This window comes from Pteropus alecto, unplaced genomic scaffold, assembly GCF_000325575.1.
Source record: "Pteropus alecto unplaced genomic scaffold, ASM32557v1 scaffold57, whole genome shotgun sequence".
Classification (NCBI taxonomy): domain Eukaryota; kingdom Metazoa; phylum Chordata; class Mammalia; order Chiroptera; family Pteropodidae; genus Pteropus; species Pteropus alecto.
The window spans coordinates 6,174,298-6,193,057 of NW_006442508.1; the positions used below are offsets into that span (position 1 = coordinate 6,174,298).

The 18,760-nt window shown below is 34.8% G+C and overlaps 1 protein-coding gene and 1 pseudogene across 3 annotated transcripts in view; both read left to right on the plus strand.

Moving 5' to 3' along the window:
- Window positions 1–18,760, plus strand: part of GABRB1 (gamma-aminobutyric acid type A receptor beta1 subunit) — a 375,428-nt gene that overhangs the window by 335,526 nt on the left and 21,142 nt on the right. For 2 of the 3 annotated variants that reach the window (XM_006922474.2, XM_015597505.2), the window contains 3 exons: window positions 14,940–15,077; window positions 15,182–15,334; window positions 18,265–18,509. In XM_006922474.2, the coding sequence (XP_006922536.2) occupies window positions 14,940–15,077; window positions 15,182–15,334; window positions 18,265–18,509 (536 nt within the window). The remainder of the gene's footprint in view (window positions 1–14,939; window positions 15,078–15,181; window positions 15,335–18,264; window positions 18,510–18,760) is intronic. The other variant, XM_015597506.2, reaches the window with a different exon arrangement.
- Window positions 2,362–2,480, plus strand: LOC112471616 (annotated as a pseudogene).

Sequence of the window (18,760 nt, forward strand, 5' to 3'; positions counted from 1 at the left end):
CTCACACTTACCTTCCTTGAAGTGTCTCTAACTAGTGTATGTGTTGTGGGAGTTCAGGGTGAAGGGAATTGCAAAAGTTTACATGTGTAGACATTCTTCTATCTGACTTTCAGGGCAACAGCTTTTAAACCAAAGAGCGAAAAATTTTGCCTGCTTATTATTCAGGTTCCCCAAGGGCCCCTTTCCCTATACCCATCCCTAGTCATTTGTGACCACAATCTTATTGTCTAGGCCAGAGGTGAAGATGAGGCCTTCGTATTATAAATGAAGAAATTCCATTTGCAATTTGATTACAGAACATTCTGTATCTTCCTTTCTCAAAAGTTCTATCTGCTTAGAATGAGATCTAGGTATCATTATGAACTATTTGTCACATCATCAGTACAAATAGTTTCTATATGAAGCCTTCTATAGCTATTCTATAGAAGCCACAGCATTCTATAGCTATTGGCCAAGGTTTCTCAACCTCAGCGCTATTAAAATTCTGAGCTGGACATTCTTGTGGAATACTGCTGTCCTGATCATTGTAGGACATTTAGCATTATCCCTGGCCTCTACCCACTAGATACAAGCAACACCCATCCTCAGGTTGTGATGACCAAAAACGTCTCTAGATGTTGCCAAATATTTCTAACTGGGGAAAGCTCCCTCCACTGAGAACCACTGCTATAGACCCATCCTGAAGCTACACACACTGACTGTGTGATGCTTCTAAGTATTTTGATCACAGACTGCTTCTAAAAAGCACTTTGCAAAACGACCTTTTTTATCTTCCCTGTGAGTCAGATAGCACAGATTATTAGCCCCATTTCCACAGACAGAAACTTGGAAGTACTTGGCTTTCCCAGTCGGGTCATGGAAGTCTGTACTTTCATTTTCCCCCTCTGAAAAGTGAAAATGATAATAACTGTTTTTCTTCTCCTGCCTGAGATGAGGCAATAACTAGAGAGCAATGCCCTTTCATAACTGCTGTTACCAAACTGCTGCACCAATGAGCTTCAAAGATAAATTTAACTTTGTCTTCCTATTTCATGGACATCAGAAATAAAGCCCTCAACATAAATAAAATGGCAGCAAGGCACATGTTTCATCAATGTAACTGCCAAATTACATGGAGTGAAAAATCAGTTCCAGCAAAACCAAAAATAATTGGATAGTTGTTTTTCTGTGTCATACCCAGACACAATGCAATTTTTAAAGCATAGATATTAATGTGCCCAACGTGCCTACGACAGTAACCTTTGTGATACCAATCTAGCACTTGGGAATGAGTGCAGTTAAGCAATAAATACAAACAACTGTGAACTGTCAGCTCTACAATACTCTATTCACATGGATTTCAAAGGCCAAGAAATTATACGAGACCGTATAATAGTTTGTGAGCCACAAAAGTACATGGTCTCATATTTGCTACCGCTATCCAAACTGATCCAAAAAGTTTGGGATATTTGAAGACGGCTGAGAATTACCAGAGAAATCTACCTCATTGGAAAATAAAATCCACCTTTTTTTAAATACAAGAGCTTCCTACTATATGATTATCGTAAATTATTTCAGTACATCTGTAAAAACCCAGAGCAGGGACTACATAACTCTGTATCCACAAATGGAGAAAGCATCAAGTTTAGAAATTGAATTGAGTGGGTCTCTAAATGTCATTTGAATGTGAGTGAATAAGAGATATGAGATTAAAAAACATATACCTTAAAAAAAAAATCAAGAACTAGGCAAGTAAATTAATAAAAATTTAAAATAATCTCTGAGCTGATAGAATAGTAATTTTAATTTAGTGCATTTTATTTCTACTGGCTGCATAAACATAACTAAGAGATATGAAGAATGAGTCTATATCACTTACTACAGATGGATATTTGTTAACTCATATGCATAGCTAAAATAGCATAGACTGTCCTATTCAAGATGTTAGTGAAAAGATTATTACTTAAACATTAAATATAACAAATCAGCTTATTTTTTATAGTTACTTTAGTAATCAGAGTTGCGTGTATTTAAATATAAACAGATTCCTAGCTGAAAATTTGAATTTGTGACAAGGTATATTAATCACAATTGTTCAAGTATCATTTAATATAAATAAATTTTAAAATAAAACCTGTGTAAATCAGTGATCCAAAGCTAAAATTATCACAAAAAAATCTAAAACTCCTGAAGCTGAAAAGAATACAATTTTCAGACAATATTCTGAGTCTCTGACTGTAAATCTGGAAGGTCTTGAGTGCCCTCTACAGGTTATTTAAGTAATTTTCAAAGATTTGAAATTGACTTGCAAAATACATTTGGGCGATTTTAGAACATAAAAATAACTAATTAGGGTTTTATTTTTAAAAGCATTACATGTTTATCTACGGCCATGCTACACTGAACAAGCCCGATCCCGTCTGATCTCGGAAGCTAAGCAGGGTTGGGCTTGGTTAGTACTTGGATGGGAGACCACCTAGGAAGACCAGATGCTGTAGGCATAAAAAATAAAAAATAAGGTATTGTAAGCTGACAAGATCCTTGCAATCTGTAAAGTCAACCAAGGGTTGCGTCACCAAATAAATAAATAAATAAAAGCATTACATGTTTACTACATAAAATATTTGGAATAAAAAATCACTTATAATCCTAATATTCAGAAATAATCACTATTAACTATTTTCACATATATTCTTGGTTGGTTATATGTACACATCCACATATATTTTTATGATTTTTTCCATCTTAAAGCATACTGTAAATGTTTTACCGTGATCGGTTTGTGTGGGGTTTTTTAATTTAATGCATTCTTCAAAAATGTGTTTTATTGACATATCACTATTTCTTATCATTAGAATTCCTTGTTGAAAAGTAATGCTCCTCCCCAAAAAAAAGAAAAGAAGAAAAATTTAAATAAAACAAAACAAAACTCAGTAACCACTCAGGGTGGATCCATAAGCAATAAAATTAGGATGTGCATGACTCTTCAAAATAAAAACACCATAAAGATATTCTGAATAATTTTTCACATTTCCAGTAAAAAGTGGTCATTAAAATCAAATTTGACAACTGGAGTTATCATTTAAATTATTACTCTATGGTTTCCAGCCATTAATAACATTGCCAGAGCAGTAAGATTAAAGTAATACCACATTTGAATTAGCTGGATAATTGCCTTGGTTTCTACTTGTGCATGGTCTTATTTATCCTCAAAGATAGTTTATACTTTAGAAAATAGAACCACGTGTAGCATATTAGGTGCTTGTCGAAATCAGACTAGACTAGACATGGTTTTGTATTTCATTTTTTAAAATAATGATGCATACCTTTAAGGATGCCAAATAGATGAGACATTCTTTAAAAAATATATGCAACCTTAAATTGGATTTTAAAATAATCTTAATATTCTGATATTGACAAACAAGATTCTCTGCTTACAGTTAATTCTTTGTTCATATGTTCAAGTGAATGTGGTCACTCCACTGCTTAGAGAATACAGGCATAAAGGGCTTTGCCCACAACCAAACAAGTGTTTCACCGTGAAGAGGGGTTTTGATTTTCCTTTCTAGTGGGTGCAGAAATTACTGGCGGAGATGACATTCAATCACAGTAACTCCGAGACCTTGTTTGAGGTGAGTTAAACAAGCAAGGCCCTCTCCATTTCATGATGACAATAGTAAGCAAAAGGCTCTCTCAGTTTTTGAACAGAAATTTCTCACCAAACTTTGTAAAGAGTACATGTTTTATTTGGTTGCAGTACTGTGAAATTCATCTTTTTGAGAAAGTTGTACCCAGATCTTGGAAGAACTTAAGAACAAGATTTAACAGTCACAATTTATTTTCATCTTTTGCTCAAGTTTTTTTTTTTACTTTTTTTTTTTTTTTTATGGTGTGAGGGTGCAAGGGGTTTGGGTGTTCATTAAATGTACAGAAAGTTTAAAAGGGTTTCAAGACTATAAAATAAAATTCGCATAAATATCTCAGAAAAATCTACTCCATGATTACTAATATGAAGGAGAAAGAGATGAATAAGAATTTTTTTCTGAGACAAATTCTTCTGTCTTTCATTTATTAAGACAAAATGTAGATGGATGGTGGCAGTTCATTTTGAAAAAAAAATTAATTGGTAACAAATATATAAGACAAACACTTAATAATAAAATTTTATCATTCCTAGGTGTGATGATCTTTTACTCCACCACTGATTTAGGCCATAGAGCACCAATTCTTATTAATGACCAATAACTTTCCTAAAACATATTCACCTACCTAAATTACAGCAATATAGCTCCATTAGCATTTATTAAAGGAAACTGTACAAAGGAAAGTTTGTTATCATGAGCCTATAGACTTAAATTGGTACACCAAATGGTTATTGGTATCTACAGAGTGGAATACCCCATCCCATTGTTCCAGAAGACAAGAAAGGTAAATTCTAAGACACTTAGGCTGATGAGGTTGAGTCTGGGCAAGATTCTAACCTTAGATCCTATAGAAGGGAAATCAGTAATCTATGTAGGCTGCTTGATTTCTCTAAACACAAATCAAAACAGACTTCACTTTCTTATTTGATAGGATTGCAAAATCAGTGACTCAGGGAAATATAATAAATGCAGAGATAAAGACTTGAGGCTAAAACAATTAAGCAAATATTAAATGGATAAACGCTGATTAAAGACGTTTGGTATCAACCTACAGGGAGAATGCCAAGAGAGTGTTTCAGGGCTCTGACTTCATCTGTGCCATTCCACATTTGTCTCAATCAAGAGAATAATGATAAAAGGCATGTTTATCAAATTTGAAGATAACATGAAACTAAGAGGGCGAGCAAATAAGGATCAAAAAAAAATCTCAACAGGCTAGAACAGCTAGTCAAATTGAATTAGATAAAATCTAATGGGCACTATATTAGATCTCATAATGAGTCCAAAGGAAAAAAAAAATAATGTGACTGTCAAAAAGCTAATTTGAATTTGTGCTGCTTTAATGGAAAACTGTTGACTAGAATAAGAAAAGTCCTGATCTTTGCTCGCCACCCACACCAAGTATATCATGAGTGGAATAGGCATGACATAAAGCATTTAAAAATTGTATCAACATGGGACCAGAAAAATGGTAGAGAAGATCAGAATAGGGTCAGACAGAGGCTCAGAGACCACACCTGGACAACCAAGGATACAGCTATCGAGTACAGTCTACCTTGGCAGGCAGTTGGATCTTGCGAAATTTCAGGTGACTGGCTAGTTTAGAAGTCAGGGTGGGCCACAATCAGGTCAGGAAATATGATGATGGTAGTAGGATTTCCACCAGAGGGAAATTTAAGAGGAAATGGATATATTTCAAACAAAGCATGGAAGGATATCTTAGGCAGTGCCCTACAGCCCCATTGTTATCTGAGGTCCAGCCAAACCATTTTACTTTCAAGCACTATAGGCAAAATGTCAATATGCTACCGGTTTTTCAAGGTTTTTAAACAAATTGTTGGCTCCAAAATACATACAGAAAACTATAATATTAAAACTAATATAATATGTTATCAAGGCAGCAGCAATCCAATGCTTTTATAGTGACACGTAAATTGTATTTAACATGGGATGTGAATATATTTTAATGTATTTAATATACTGTGGAAAGGTGTCTCCAAAAGCAACCATGCCTGGGGTCTAAAAGTCTTTAAATAGGGAGGGCTTTGTATAGACAAGGATTAATGGACTAGGCAGTATTAAGCAATTAGATATGAAGGGATGTTACTCTAGAAAACTCATTCTGAGAATTTATGTATTGGCCAACTATTGGAGTGCCAAGGCCTGACTGGAGTGGGAGACCTGAGAATCCTGACTTTGTTCCTGATGCGTCAGCTCCTGGTTCTGGCTGAAAATAAGAATGGGTACTCAAGGGATACTTAAGACATCAGAAAACATATCTGGACACTATATAATTCCTAATATGCTGCTGCTTAATTCCTAACTCAGTCAAGAGTGTCTCAATGACCAGGACAGAATTAACCTAGAGAGTCAATGCAGGGCAAGAAGCCAGAGAACTCGAGAGATAGAAGAGACAAGGTAGACATGGCTACTTTTTAGTTTGGGACTCCATGCTTCAAGGGTCATATAAGCAAACTGTAAACTAATGAGCAGAGAAGAGCTTCATAGACTGTGGATATCCTGAGAAAGACCAGAGCCTGGAGAAGAAAAAACTAAAAGGGCTCATGAGAGGTCTCTTTAAAAACAGAAAGTACTGTCATGTAGAAAAGGTACTGGGTTTTTCTTCTACTAACACAGGGGGTAGACAAGGATCAGATGATGAATACTCTCCAAGAAGATAAGATTTTACTTATTATAAGGACATATTTTCTAATGATTATCTAAAACCTAAATAATTCTTGAGTTGACTGAGAAAATGGTGAGATGGCCATCTCTAGGGACTACATGATCACTCAAATGGTGGGTTGTCAGGTTTCCTTTGTTTGCTTGCTGCTTCTTAGGATTTCATGGAGATACAGATATGAGTGAGGAAGGAATACAAACTAACGTTTAGCGTAAATGTTATAACAGATTTGGAGCCATTGGAAGGATTAGACCCAATTGGCTTTCTAATCTCAACAGGCAAGAACAGCTAGTCAAATCGAATTAGATAAAATTTAACGGGCACTATATTAGATCTCGTAATGAGTCCAAAGGAAAAAAATAATGTCTGTCAAAAAGCTAATTTGAATTTGTGCTGCTTTAATGGAAAACTGGTGACTAGAATAAGAAAAGTCCTGATCTTTGCTCGCCACCCACACCAAGTATATCATGAGTGGAATAGGCATGACATAAAGCATGCGAAAATTGTAACATGAGACCAGAAAAATGGTAAAGATGCACAATTACAAACATCTAAAAATGTTGTCATGGAAAGGATCTACACAGCTACAATAGAAAAGATATTGATAAATTTTTAATATTTCTGCCCTCATGTGGAAAGAGTAGGAGAAACTGGGAAGAGACAGACTACTAAATTTATTTCAATAGGTCATTTCCTAGCCACAGCTGAAATGCTGATTAAGAGGGTGATTTCGCTTAGGTACTAGTAATGACTGATGTAAACAGGAAGAGAACATATTGGCTCCTATAACTGGACTGGCCACTCTCCACTCAGCGTTTCTTGTTTGTCAATAACTAAAAGAGAAAGGAAATTTTTCTCTCCTCCAACTTTTGAACAAAAGTCCTGGGTTTCTCTGTGACTGAACCAACTTCGGTCACAAGCCTATTTCTGAACAATTAATTTGGCCAGGGGACTGCTATAAACTAATTGTCTTAGACCTGGGCTATTGCTTAATCCTGAGCCAGTCATCAGTAGCAAAGGCGATAATATTTTAATGATTGGCCTAAGCCAATCAAGCCCTACCCAATGAAATCTGAGATAAGGCTATGGCTGCTCCACAAAGGGTAATACATTTACTTAGGCCCACTCATGGATTTAAAGCTTAAATTTCTGCATTATCTAAAACCCAGTTAAGTACAATTTTAGACCATCCTCCCTCCCAGCTCTATTAAACACAGTGGGGAGTAATTTTTATTTCCAAATTATAAAATGCATCCAAAATAGAGTGTTTCAAATAGCAAAGAGGAATATTAACATCCAGATACTTCTGCACTTGTACTAGCTCCATGCATTCTCATCCACTGACACCAACTTAATTTTATCTGTACTTTCTGCACCACTAAGAAGTCCCCAGGGGCTGAGAGGAAAATTTGAGAGCTTCTATGTAGTTATTGTTGCTAGGAAACAGCATCCTTGGTATTCAAGTGTTCGGGCTTTGAGACACTGTGTGAAGTCACTGGTTCATAAAGGAAAACCTTTGGTAAATAGGCTGTTTAGGTGTGAGTAAATTGATGTTCTCTCTCTGTAGCAAATGTTCTTGTGTAACCTTTGAATAATAGTGTATTTCTAGGCCTCTATTCTTTCCTTTGGATCCAGCTGCTATTATTGCTCCCATGAGAACTCAATCTTCTACATGAAATAGAGTGAGCATTCTTTTTTTCCCAAATAATCCATGATTATCTCAGTACCTTGAACACTAAGCCTAACTGGTTTAAGTTTTTTTTTAAAAAAATGCAAGTGAGCTTGGAAATATAGACCCAAACTACTGACCATATAAACTGTTAAATAGCATTGAAATCTGCAGTGATCGGTAGCCATATTCCAGCTCTTTTCTTGTCCATGGCATTGAATTGTTCTGCTGCTCTTCAGAAGTGGGAGACAATGAGAGGTGCTATTTTGGCTCCCCCATTGCCTCTTCCCTTCTCAACCCCAAACTGCAAACCACCTCTGGACTCTCAATTCTAATTATTGCTTACTTGTTTCTTCCCTAGGATCCTATAATTCAAAAACCAGCTTGAGGTTGTAATTTATCACCTAGTTACTCAATAAGCCTAAGATTAACAAGCAACTTTTTCCATTTCCTTGGTGGCCAGACCTACCTTTAAGGTTCCTGTGAGCAGAATCATCTTAATCAAGTAATAAATCTAGCTCAAGAATGCTACCAAATAAATTACCTAAATCAGGTTACCAGTTTGAGAAAATAAATTTAGAACGCTAAACATTCACTAATTCATTGATTCAAAAATACACATGGGATGCTTACTGTAGATAGAATCTGTTCTAGGCATCAGGAACTTTTTTTTAAAAAAGCAATAAAAGAAGATCCTTGCTCCAAACATAATATAAAGAGAAATGAAGGAGACAAAAGGCAGAGGTAAACACAAAGTTATGTATACAGATAAAATATTTGCATTTTAAGATGTACTATATAATTGACAGGATCTCATCGGGAAAGCAGAAACCACTCAAGGTTTTCCAAAGGGGAATTTAATAGAGAGAATTGGTTACAAAAATTAAAAGGGTTTGAAAAGCAAAAAGTAGAAGTTAAAAAGGGTGCTAAAAGAGCAAAAGCCAGAAGTTGCTAACAGCCCTGTGCTGGAGCCCACGAGTCTGAATCTGCTGCCATCCTATTAGAGGTGCTGTTCTAGATGTTTGTGGAGTTCCCAAAGGAGATGCTGCCACTTCTTTATCTGTGAGAGTCTGGAATCACCCCACTGCCCTGTCAGCAATCACAAGCAACTGCGACACCACCACACTGTCAGAGCCAGAATCAAGAGCCTGCCCTCCCTCTTCCACCTTCTCATCCTCAGCCAGTTCTTTTGAGGGGCATCATTTAACATGAAGCCAGAGAGAGCCCAGCCCCATCAGTACAGAGCAGTGTGTAAAAAGCACGATATAAAACATCACATGAATGCCTGGCACAAACCACAACAGAGATTTTCGTGTAAAGCACTGGTAATCCCAAACCTGGAGCAAATAATTCTTCCCTAGAAGAGAGAGTGTATCAATCCAGTTTCTGTTGCAGATAACAGAAACCCATCTGGCTAGCTTAAACGGAAAGAGATTTAAAACAAAGAAGTGGTGCTTACAAAATTAAAAGACTGAAATTGTAGGCTCTAGGCTGGGCCACTAGAAAAGACTCCCAGAACCTCAGTGCAGACTGGCCCTCCCAGGTGACTGACAGCACCACCACAATCAGGAAGCTGGTGTTCCGGTAGCTCCCACCACCATGTTGACTTGAGGAGCACAAAAGCTAAAACCAGAATTCCTGATTCCAGACTATATGACTTGCACCAACAAAATGAGTGCCTCAAACACCACCTCTGAGATCACTTACTCCATCTAATCCAGGAAACCTAAATCATATCCACACCTTTAGTTGCAAGAAAATCTAGGAAATATAGTTTTTAATCTTTCTTGAAGATGATTAGAACACATGCTAAAGGAAGCCAATCCACACAGTACCTGCTACAGAAGGAATTTTGTGTTGAAATGTTTAACATTTTGCAAGCTCCAAGAGGACAAGAGCAACGTTAGTTTTATTCACCACTATAATTCCAGTACTCTTCCATCACCTGGCACATATTCAGAACATAGAATAATTGTTCATTGAATGAATAGAGACATGTACATACATTAATGCCTATTTGTCAAGTTACGGTTGGTAACACAAAGCAAGGATCCCTGATGATAAGAAGCAAGAATCCAATATTCTATAAAGTTTTATTGGATGTTGACTATATGCTAGGAACTTGGTACATAGGCTGGACACTGAGGTACAAAAAGGAATGAAAACCAGTCCCTGACTTCAAGTAACTCAGAGCCTAATGGGATTAAAATAAGCCAAGTAAATTTCAACATTGCTCTGTACAGTCAAGGCAAGCACACTGTCAAATTGATGAAAGTCAATTGGAATCAGAAAGGACTGTGACTAGTTGCCTTGAGTATCTGTCTATACTTCTTCCCACACTCAGTCATGATTACCTAATTGTTTTACCCCTCTCAGCCTAGTTTTATCCTTCAAGATGTTATAGTGTTTTTACATACTCAACTTTGCCTGTAAATTTCAGTTTTCTTGCTAAAATTAAGTTGCTTATTGAGTAAACTTTTTGAAGTAAATCAGTTTCCCACCGATATTATCCTTCCTTTATGTTATTCCTTCTACATGTTATTCCCCCTGGCAGGCTGGCCTGGTCCAACCATCTGGCCAAATCCTCTGCAAATACATCTCTGACTCCCTCAGATTAACAATTTTCTGAGACTGCTGTTAGACATCGAGACCCTGGAAAGCAGGGCCGAGTCTAATCCACCATATCCCTTTGGTGCCTAGAATAGGGCTTGACCCCCAGCAAGCAGGTACCTCTGGTGTGCAGCACATAGAAGCTAACATGAAGCTCTATTCTATCAACCCTGTTTTTACCACCTACTAAGATACTGGGTTTAAAATTTTCCTCCCTAACAAATACTTACAGTTCAAATATTTTATGTTGCCAGCTAAAAGGAAAATCATGTGCAGTCTAGCTCAGAATAGAACAGCTATTTGTTTATGAAATGTGAGTATCTTAAGAGAGCTTTAAGTTTGGGATATATTGTCTTGGCTCCTTAAAAGATTTTTTAAAACTAAACTGTACTTATTTTAATTCCATCTATCTTTTTGAGAAAAAAAAAAAAAAAAAAAAAAAAAAAAAAAAAAAAAAAAAAAAAAAAAAAAAAAAAAAGCTTACTTCTTATGCCATCTTCCTAAATGGATGATGCCGAGGCATTTTGCATCATATAAAAAAGGTCTTTGGGAGAAATTTCTCCCAGGCCTGGCATCAGCACTTCTTTCAAGCCAATTGGATCATTTCTATTTCATGGATACTGTGAACTTTTTAACTGATCTGATTTTGTGGTGATAGAAAGACACTTTTATGGCTCTGAAAAGAGACAGATCTGTATGTCCCTGGAGGCTCATTCCTCTCTTCCCGGCAGAGAGCAGACTCAGCAGATCCAAGTTAACTGGACAGAAGCAGAGGCTGAGTTCATAAGGCTATGCCTTTATCACCAGTTCACCTCCTCCACCAGGACCCTCCGTTGTCACACAATCATGTGATCATACAACTGTCCATCTAATCCTATAAAAAAGTACAGTATTACAAGGCAGGGCTTGTCTCTTCTCAAATCATGGCTGCAGTGCACTTAGTCTAACTCTAATGAGTCTAAGCAGTAGGATAATGAGAACTTTGGGGAATTCGTGCTCCACTATGTCTCTGCAGCTAAATTTTTCCTGAATAAACCCCATGCTATAGTCACACTGGTTGTATGAATTTGAAACCTCACATTGGAGAACATTGCTCACATGTAGAATATCTTCAAGATTCTAGGATTTCCTTATTTTAAATTTAACATTTTGATTTAAAAATATATTTATTCAAAAATCAAAAACTTTAAAAATATATAGTGAAAATTTTTCTTTCATCCCTATTGCCTATCTTCTTAGACTCTCCAAAGAAAATATAATTGTTAGTTTGTTATCTGATCCTCTAGAGTTTTTTTATGCATATACAAGTTCACGCAAATATATTTTTGCTTTTCCCAGCTTTTTATACATGTTAGCATGTTATAAACATTATCATTCTGAACTTTGGTTTTTTAAATTAAAGTTAGCTTCAGATAATTTTTTATATTATATATAAAAACTTCCTCATTTTTACAGCTTTATAATAGCACATTAATGTGCCATAATTTAGTTAACCACTCCTCTATTACATCGCTTTAAATATTTTGCTATTAGAAACAGTGCTGTAATGAATAATCCTGTACAGACACTCTTCACAATTGTGAAATTTAATCTGTAGGACAAATTTCTAGAATAGAATTGCTGGGTCAAAAGGTATATACATTTATATTTTGGTATGGGTCATACCAAATTATATTCTCACCATATGAGAATATCTGCTTCCACACATGCTCAGCAATACAATGTGTCATCAGTTGGTGAATTTTTTCCAAGTTATAAAGCAAAAATTGTATCTTGATATAGATTTAATCTTAATTTGCATATCTCTTATTATCATCAAGGCTGGTCATTTTTCCTTTTTCAGTGAACTGTCTATTTGTATCCTTTTCCCATTTTGTCATTAGGTTTTTGGTTCTTTTCATTTTTTGTTTATAAAAGCTCTTCATAAACGAATAAAATTAACCTTTATCTGTAATAAGTACAGCAATTATTTATTTCTTATTTGCTTTTGATCTTTTTATTGTCTCCATAGTTTTGCCTTTTTCAGAATGTCATATAGCTGAATCGTATAGCATGCAGCCTTTTCAGATTGGCTTCTTTCACCTAGTAATATGTCTTTAACTTTCCACCATGTCTTTTCATGGGTTGATAGCTGATAATTTTTTAGCACTGAATAATATTCCATTGTCTGAATGTGCCACAGTTTACATATCCATTCACGTACCAAAAGACATCTTGGTTGCTTCCAAGTTTTGGCAATTATTAATAAAGCATCTGTACACATCTATGTGCAGGTTTTTGTGTAGATATGTTTTCAACTCTTTTGGGTAAATACCATGAAGCACAATTACTAGATTGTGTAGTAAAAATATGTTTAATTTGTATAAGATATTGAAAAAGTATTTTCCGAAGTGGCTGTAGAGTTTTGCATTACCACCAGCAATGAATGAGAGTTCCTATTGCTTCACATTGTCACTAGTATTTGGTATTGTCAGTATTTCAGATTTTTACCATTCTAATAGATGTGTAGTAGTATCTCATTATTGTTTCAAATTGCATTTCTCTGACAATATATAATGTGGCGCATTTTTCATATGCTTATTTGCCATATGTATATCTTCTTTGGTGAGGTGTTTGTCAAGGTCTTTAGCCCATTTTCAAATTAGATTTGTTTTCTTATTGTTGAATCCAAAATATACAAATTGTTGAATATTCTGGATGACAGTCCTTTATAAGATGTGTCTTTTGCAAATATTTTCTCCCAATAATGGCTTGTCTTCTCATTATCTTGAGTTCAGAAGTTTATAACTTTATGTCAAATTCTCAAAAAGATTTGAAGGATCGGTCTTACAAACCCATACCCAAAATTGGTATAAATCTTCAATATGCCAGTAAGTCTCATGGAGTTCTTTCTAATTTTAATAAATAAAGAGAGTCTCATAGCCCCTCAGACACCAAGAGATATAGCTAAAAGTATATGTCTTCTATTTTTATGCCTATACTTGGATTATTATAAAATTAGTTACTGAATATGGAAGATTACCCTATCAAGAGAGGGAAAGTTCTTGGACCTAGAAAGATATGGTTTAAAGAGAAATAAAATAAAGTAAAATAAATTGCAATATTTACAGCAAATAATAATCTCTATAGAGTGGCAAAAGTAACAAATATAAAACAGTTGTGAGTTCAATGAATTCAGAGATAAGAATTCAAATAAAAGCTTTTTGAAGAGAAGTTAGAAATTTTTAAAGCAATAAAGTTAACTCAGGTTTATTTTCCCTCAAAAAAAAAAAGGAAAAATAGATTAAATTATCTTACATTCTTACAGTGATATGTTGATGGTGCCTTGGCATTCCACTTCTAAATTTTAAATATATTCTTTTTTTATCTCTTCAAAAAATTTTTACTAGCTTTAATTAAAAGTAGGTCAGCATAATGTTTATTACAATTTACCTTTGAAACATAAGCCCTAGTAATTCTAATGGAAAAAGATTTAATGTTTTTTTTTATTGGAGGTGAATATAAATAGAAAATAAATTTAGATCTTCTTTATCTCTAGTGGGTAGAGACAAATATAGCTTTCTATATTCCTTAAGAAATTTTTAGATTTTTAAATATATGCATACATACTTTTGTTAATGCAAGTTACTCTTAAATATGACCATAACCCAACTAGATCCCTGACAAGTAGAAGCAGAAGTGGAAGGAGAAAGAGAACAAGCTTTAGAGTGGACCTTTCTATTGCAATCTATAATCCTCCACACATTCCCCTTAAATTAACTAATGCTTACCCTCACGAGTATTGAGATACCAAATTATCATCAAGAATTCATGTAGTTCTTAAAATTTTCACCTATAAACAATAATCAGAATATATGAAGCTTGCTTAGTTTTTTTAAATAAGAAATTTATATTTTTTTTAAATGTCTCAATCCTTTAATTGGTATGTGTAAATTTGGTCTTTAATTATATTCTATTTTTTACCCTTTCTGTTTTCTTTTTAATAAATATGTGCTCGATTATTGTTGTACTTGTTGTTAAATGATGTATATTAAAAATCTAGAAATCTAGCCATCCCCCAAAGAGTGCTCATTGGTAGACACAATGAGAATAAACATTCAGCAGTGATATCAGATTTATCATTGAATGATCACAGAACTTATGTCCACTAAAGCGAGATGCACCCATCTTCTCTTTGCAGCCACAACTAACCCATCAGAAGTTGCACTCAACATGAGCCCTACATAGCGTCCTTATTTACAGCACTGTCATCTTACCATCACTTACTGGAAATTTTCTCTTCAACTCCTAGTCATCAAAATGAATTTCTAGACCAATTGAATTAGATTTAACTATGATATATTCTTGGTTTCAGATGGCTATACCACTGATGACATTGAGTTTTATTGGAATGGAGGAGAAGGAGCAGTAACTGGAGTTAATAAAATTGAGCTTCCTCAGTTTTCAATTGTTGACTACAAGATGGTGTCCAAGAAGGTGGAGTTCACAACTGGTGAGGATGTTTCCCCAAAAGTGCACTCGGAGCACTATGAAAGAAAGAAGATGACTTTGACTAAATGATGATCTGATTTTTTTTTCTGATTTTTTTCAACTCAGGGGCATATCCACGACTGTCACTAAGTTTTCGTCTAAAGAGAAACATTGGTTACTTCATTTTGCAAACCTACATGCCTTCCACACTGATTACAATTCTGTCTTGGGTGTCTTTTTGGATCAACTATGATGCATCTGCAGCCAGAGTCGCACTAGGTAATGCATTCTCAGCACAGCAGAGAGCTGGTGGGATTTACATCAAACAAAAAACCAATGTTAGGAATGATAGGCAAGGGCTTCTTTCATAGCAAGCCATAGAACGAGATTACCATAAGAGTACTTGATAATAAAACATCTAAATGTAGGCACTTACAGAGTGAAAGTTTTACCACGTAATATCTTTTATCATTTTACCAAAATAATAATTAAAAAAAAGGTCTTAGAGTATGTTCAACACAATAAGTGCTTCTTTGACTATTTTTTAAATTTTCATTACACTAATTTTTACTAACTTTGTGATGATTTTCTCTTTGGTCTCCATTTTTTACAGTGAAGAACATTTATAATGCATTATTCTCAAATGAATTTCGAAAAAGCGAAGCATCATGATTATTAACAAGCTATGTCAATTGTTGAGAAATACTATCTCTCAAACACTAACTAAAGTTAAATCATTGATCTGAGTGTCCCTTAAATGGAGCTCATTGCAGTTGACTAAGGAATATACAATTCATGAGCCATATTAATGATTTGTGATCAGGGCAAAATTAAAATGGTTTCCTTCCTGGGGGAGCAAACTTCAGGATTAATCTTGCCATGGTTGAGTAATTGCTGCAAGTTAAAAGGCTATATTAAAAACTTTATATGGTTTTTTGGAAAATTAGAATGAATAAGATCTGTTTGATGAATCAGAGCATGTGTGGGTCTTTCTCATTATTTGATCATAGAGCCATTTCAGTTATCACTTTCTGGGGCTTATTCTTATGCATGTACACACCGCGCGCGCACACACACACACACACACACACACACACACACACACATGTACACACCGCGCGCGCGCACACACACACACACACACACACACACAAGCATATTTTTTAACTAAGCTGACATACACATCTTTTCTCTTCTGAGACTACTGAAATGGATTAAATGATCAGCATACTTCTTCGCACCTAAACTAATTGTCATCTCTATAGCTCATTTCCAATGGCTGAGAACATGAGACTAACAAAGTCAAGTGCTGGCAGCCACTTACTAACCTTTGACCATTCCAAGACTGAGGAAAGTAAACAAATAGTTTATCATATTATATCTGCGCATAATATTCAATGTGAACATGAGTATGTGTATGCTATGGTTAAGGAAAAACATTGAATGATGTCCACAGCAGGGAATAACAACAGTCAAGGTCATGAATTGTGGTTCTCTTTATATTTCTATCCTCAAAGCTAATGATGTTTGATATTTTGATTAGAGATATCAGCATATAAAGGTGTTGACTTAACCTGTTCTTTGAAATGTAAAATCCATAATATTTTAAAACTTATCTATGTAGAAAAGAGATTTATTTATTCATCTATCTTGCTTAAAAATCAACTAGTAAAAACAGAAATGCATTTAGTGGAGTTTTAAATGAATTGTTTGTTTCTGTCAAAGACATTAGTTAGAATTGTATTAGGTGAAATTTAAAATTTTATTCAAAGAAATAATGGCATTTCATACAGTAAAGCACAGCTGAATTCATCACTGATCTAAACTATTTTAACTTTGTGTATAGTAGTTTTGACTTCCTACTTTATCTGTTCTTCTAAAAGATAACTAGTCAAATCAGGAAGTCTGTCTAGAATAATCTGGTTGGCAAATGAGTGCTAAGTTAATTTTTCCTTTTCATTTTCTACCTTTATATCCTTTGCAAACTTTTCTTTGTCTGTAGTAATTCATTTCACATTTCCTGCCTTTATTTTTAAGGACCATCATAAGATTTCAGATTTTACCTTTCCATCTCTCTGCTTTTATTTTAAATACCTTTGTTTAATACCTCTTTGCTTTTTTGCTCCTAGCTGAGTAATCTACAGCAAAATAACTAACCTAAGAATTTTTAAAACATTCTGTTTATTCAGCTATAAAATGGGAATATTATATCTGCTATATCATACTCAGCAAACTATGACAGCCATGTAACTGTTTGAAACAGTACAACAGTATACAAATGTGTATGTAATATTAGTATTACAACTCAAACTATCTACATGAAATTTTAATTTCTTTCTCACTTCTTGTTTTTCTCAATTATCATTTCATCATCACTATCATCACCACCAAATATTATTATGCAGCCACACATACATTAATGGTTAAGAATTCTGTATTTAACAAAATAGATGAAATAGAATCTTCCTTTTAAGAGCTTACAGTCTTAAACTTCTTTAAATAGCTCAAGTTGAATTTTTAAAGAAATCTTATTCTCGACTCCAGAGAACTAACTCATTGTAGGCTCTGGAATCAAGAAACTAGAGATAATATTTGAAAAACCAAAGCAATAAAATTATATATCTAACAAATACATAAAGCAAATGTTTGATGTAAATCATACTTTCTTATATGTTATTGCTTTTAGTGTTATTTCACTATGAATGATGCTTTCTTATTTTAAATCGTAATACTGTCCTTGTGATTTGAGTGTATTACAGATTTATGAAATTAAATAGATCTCTTCAAACTAGTCACCAACTTTCAGTTTGCTAGTAGCTGCTGTGGGGATAAGAATCACATGGACAAATTTAGGAGGGAGATGAGGGAGACGAGGAAGAGGAAAGATGGGGCATGTAACAAAACGAGAGACATTTGACATTAGACCTTTTCAACTACTTTGCTTTTTCTTTGTGCATTATTATTTTTTTTAAAGGGGGGGATGGTTTTCAATTCTCCATTAACAGTGTATCGTATTTTGTAATTTTTCATGGACTATGTAGGGAGTCTGCAGCTTTGTCTTTCAAAATGTCTGCCCTTTCTGTACAGTAGTTTATCACGTTACTGCCATCATTCTGGGACCCCAATAATGGAATGGCATCTGTCATGTCGATCTTAGAAAGGGCAGCTTAACAAGTGTGTTCAGCTAAACTGTGCCTTTCTTTTCACAGGAATCACCACGGTGCTGACAATGACAACCATCAGCACTCACCTCAGGGAGACCCTGCCAAAGATTCCTTACGTCAAAGCAATTGATATTTACCTGATGGGTTGCTTTGTGTTTGTGTTCCTGGCTCTGCTGGAATACGCTTTTGTAAATTATATCTTCTTCGGAAAAGGCCCTCAGAAAAAGGGAGCTGGCAAACAAAACCAGAACGCCAATGAGAAGAACAAACTAGAGATGAACAAAGTCCAGGTAACGTATAAAATATTCCTAACAATAGTCTTCTAAAATTTATCAGCAGCATGGTGTTCAGGACTTCCATCATAGAAAAAAGAGAACCAAAATATTAGTTTGTCTTAAATATGGCTCAAACAACTCTTGATTTTACATATTTGGGAACTGAGGGTTAAAGAAGTTAGGTTAAAGTTTACACAGATTAATCACTTACCTGAGCCTCAAACTCAACCCAAAGTCCATTATTCTTTATCCTAAACTATATAGTT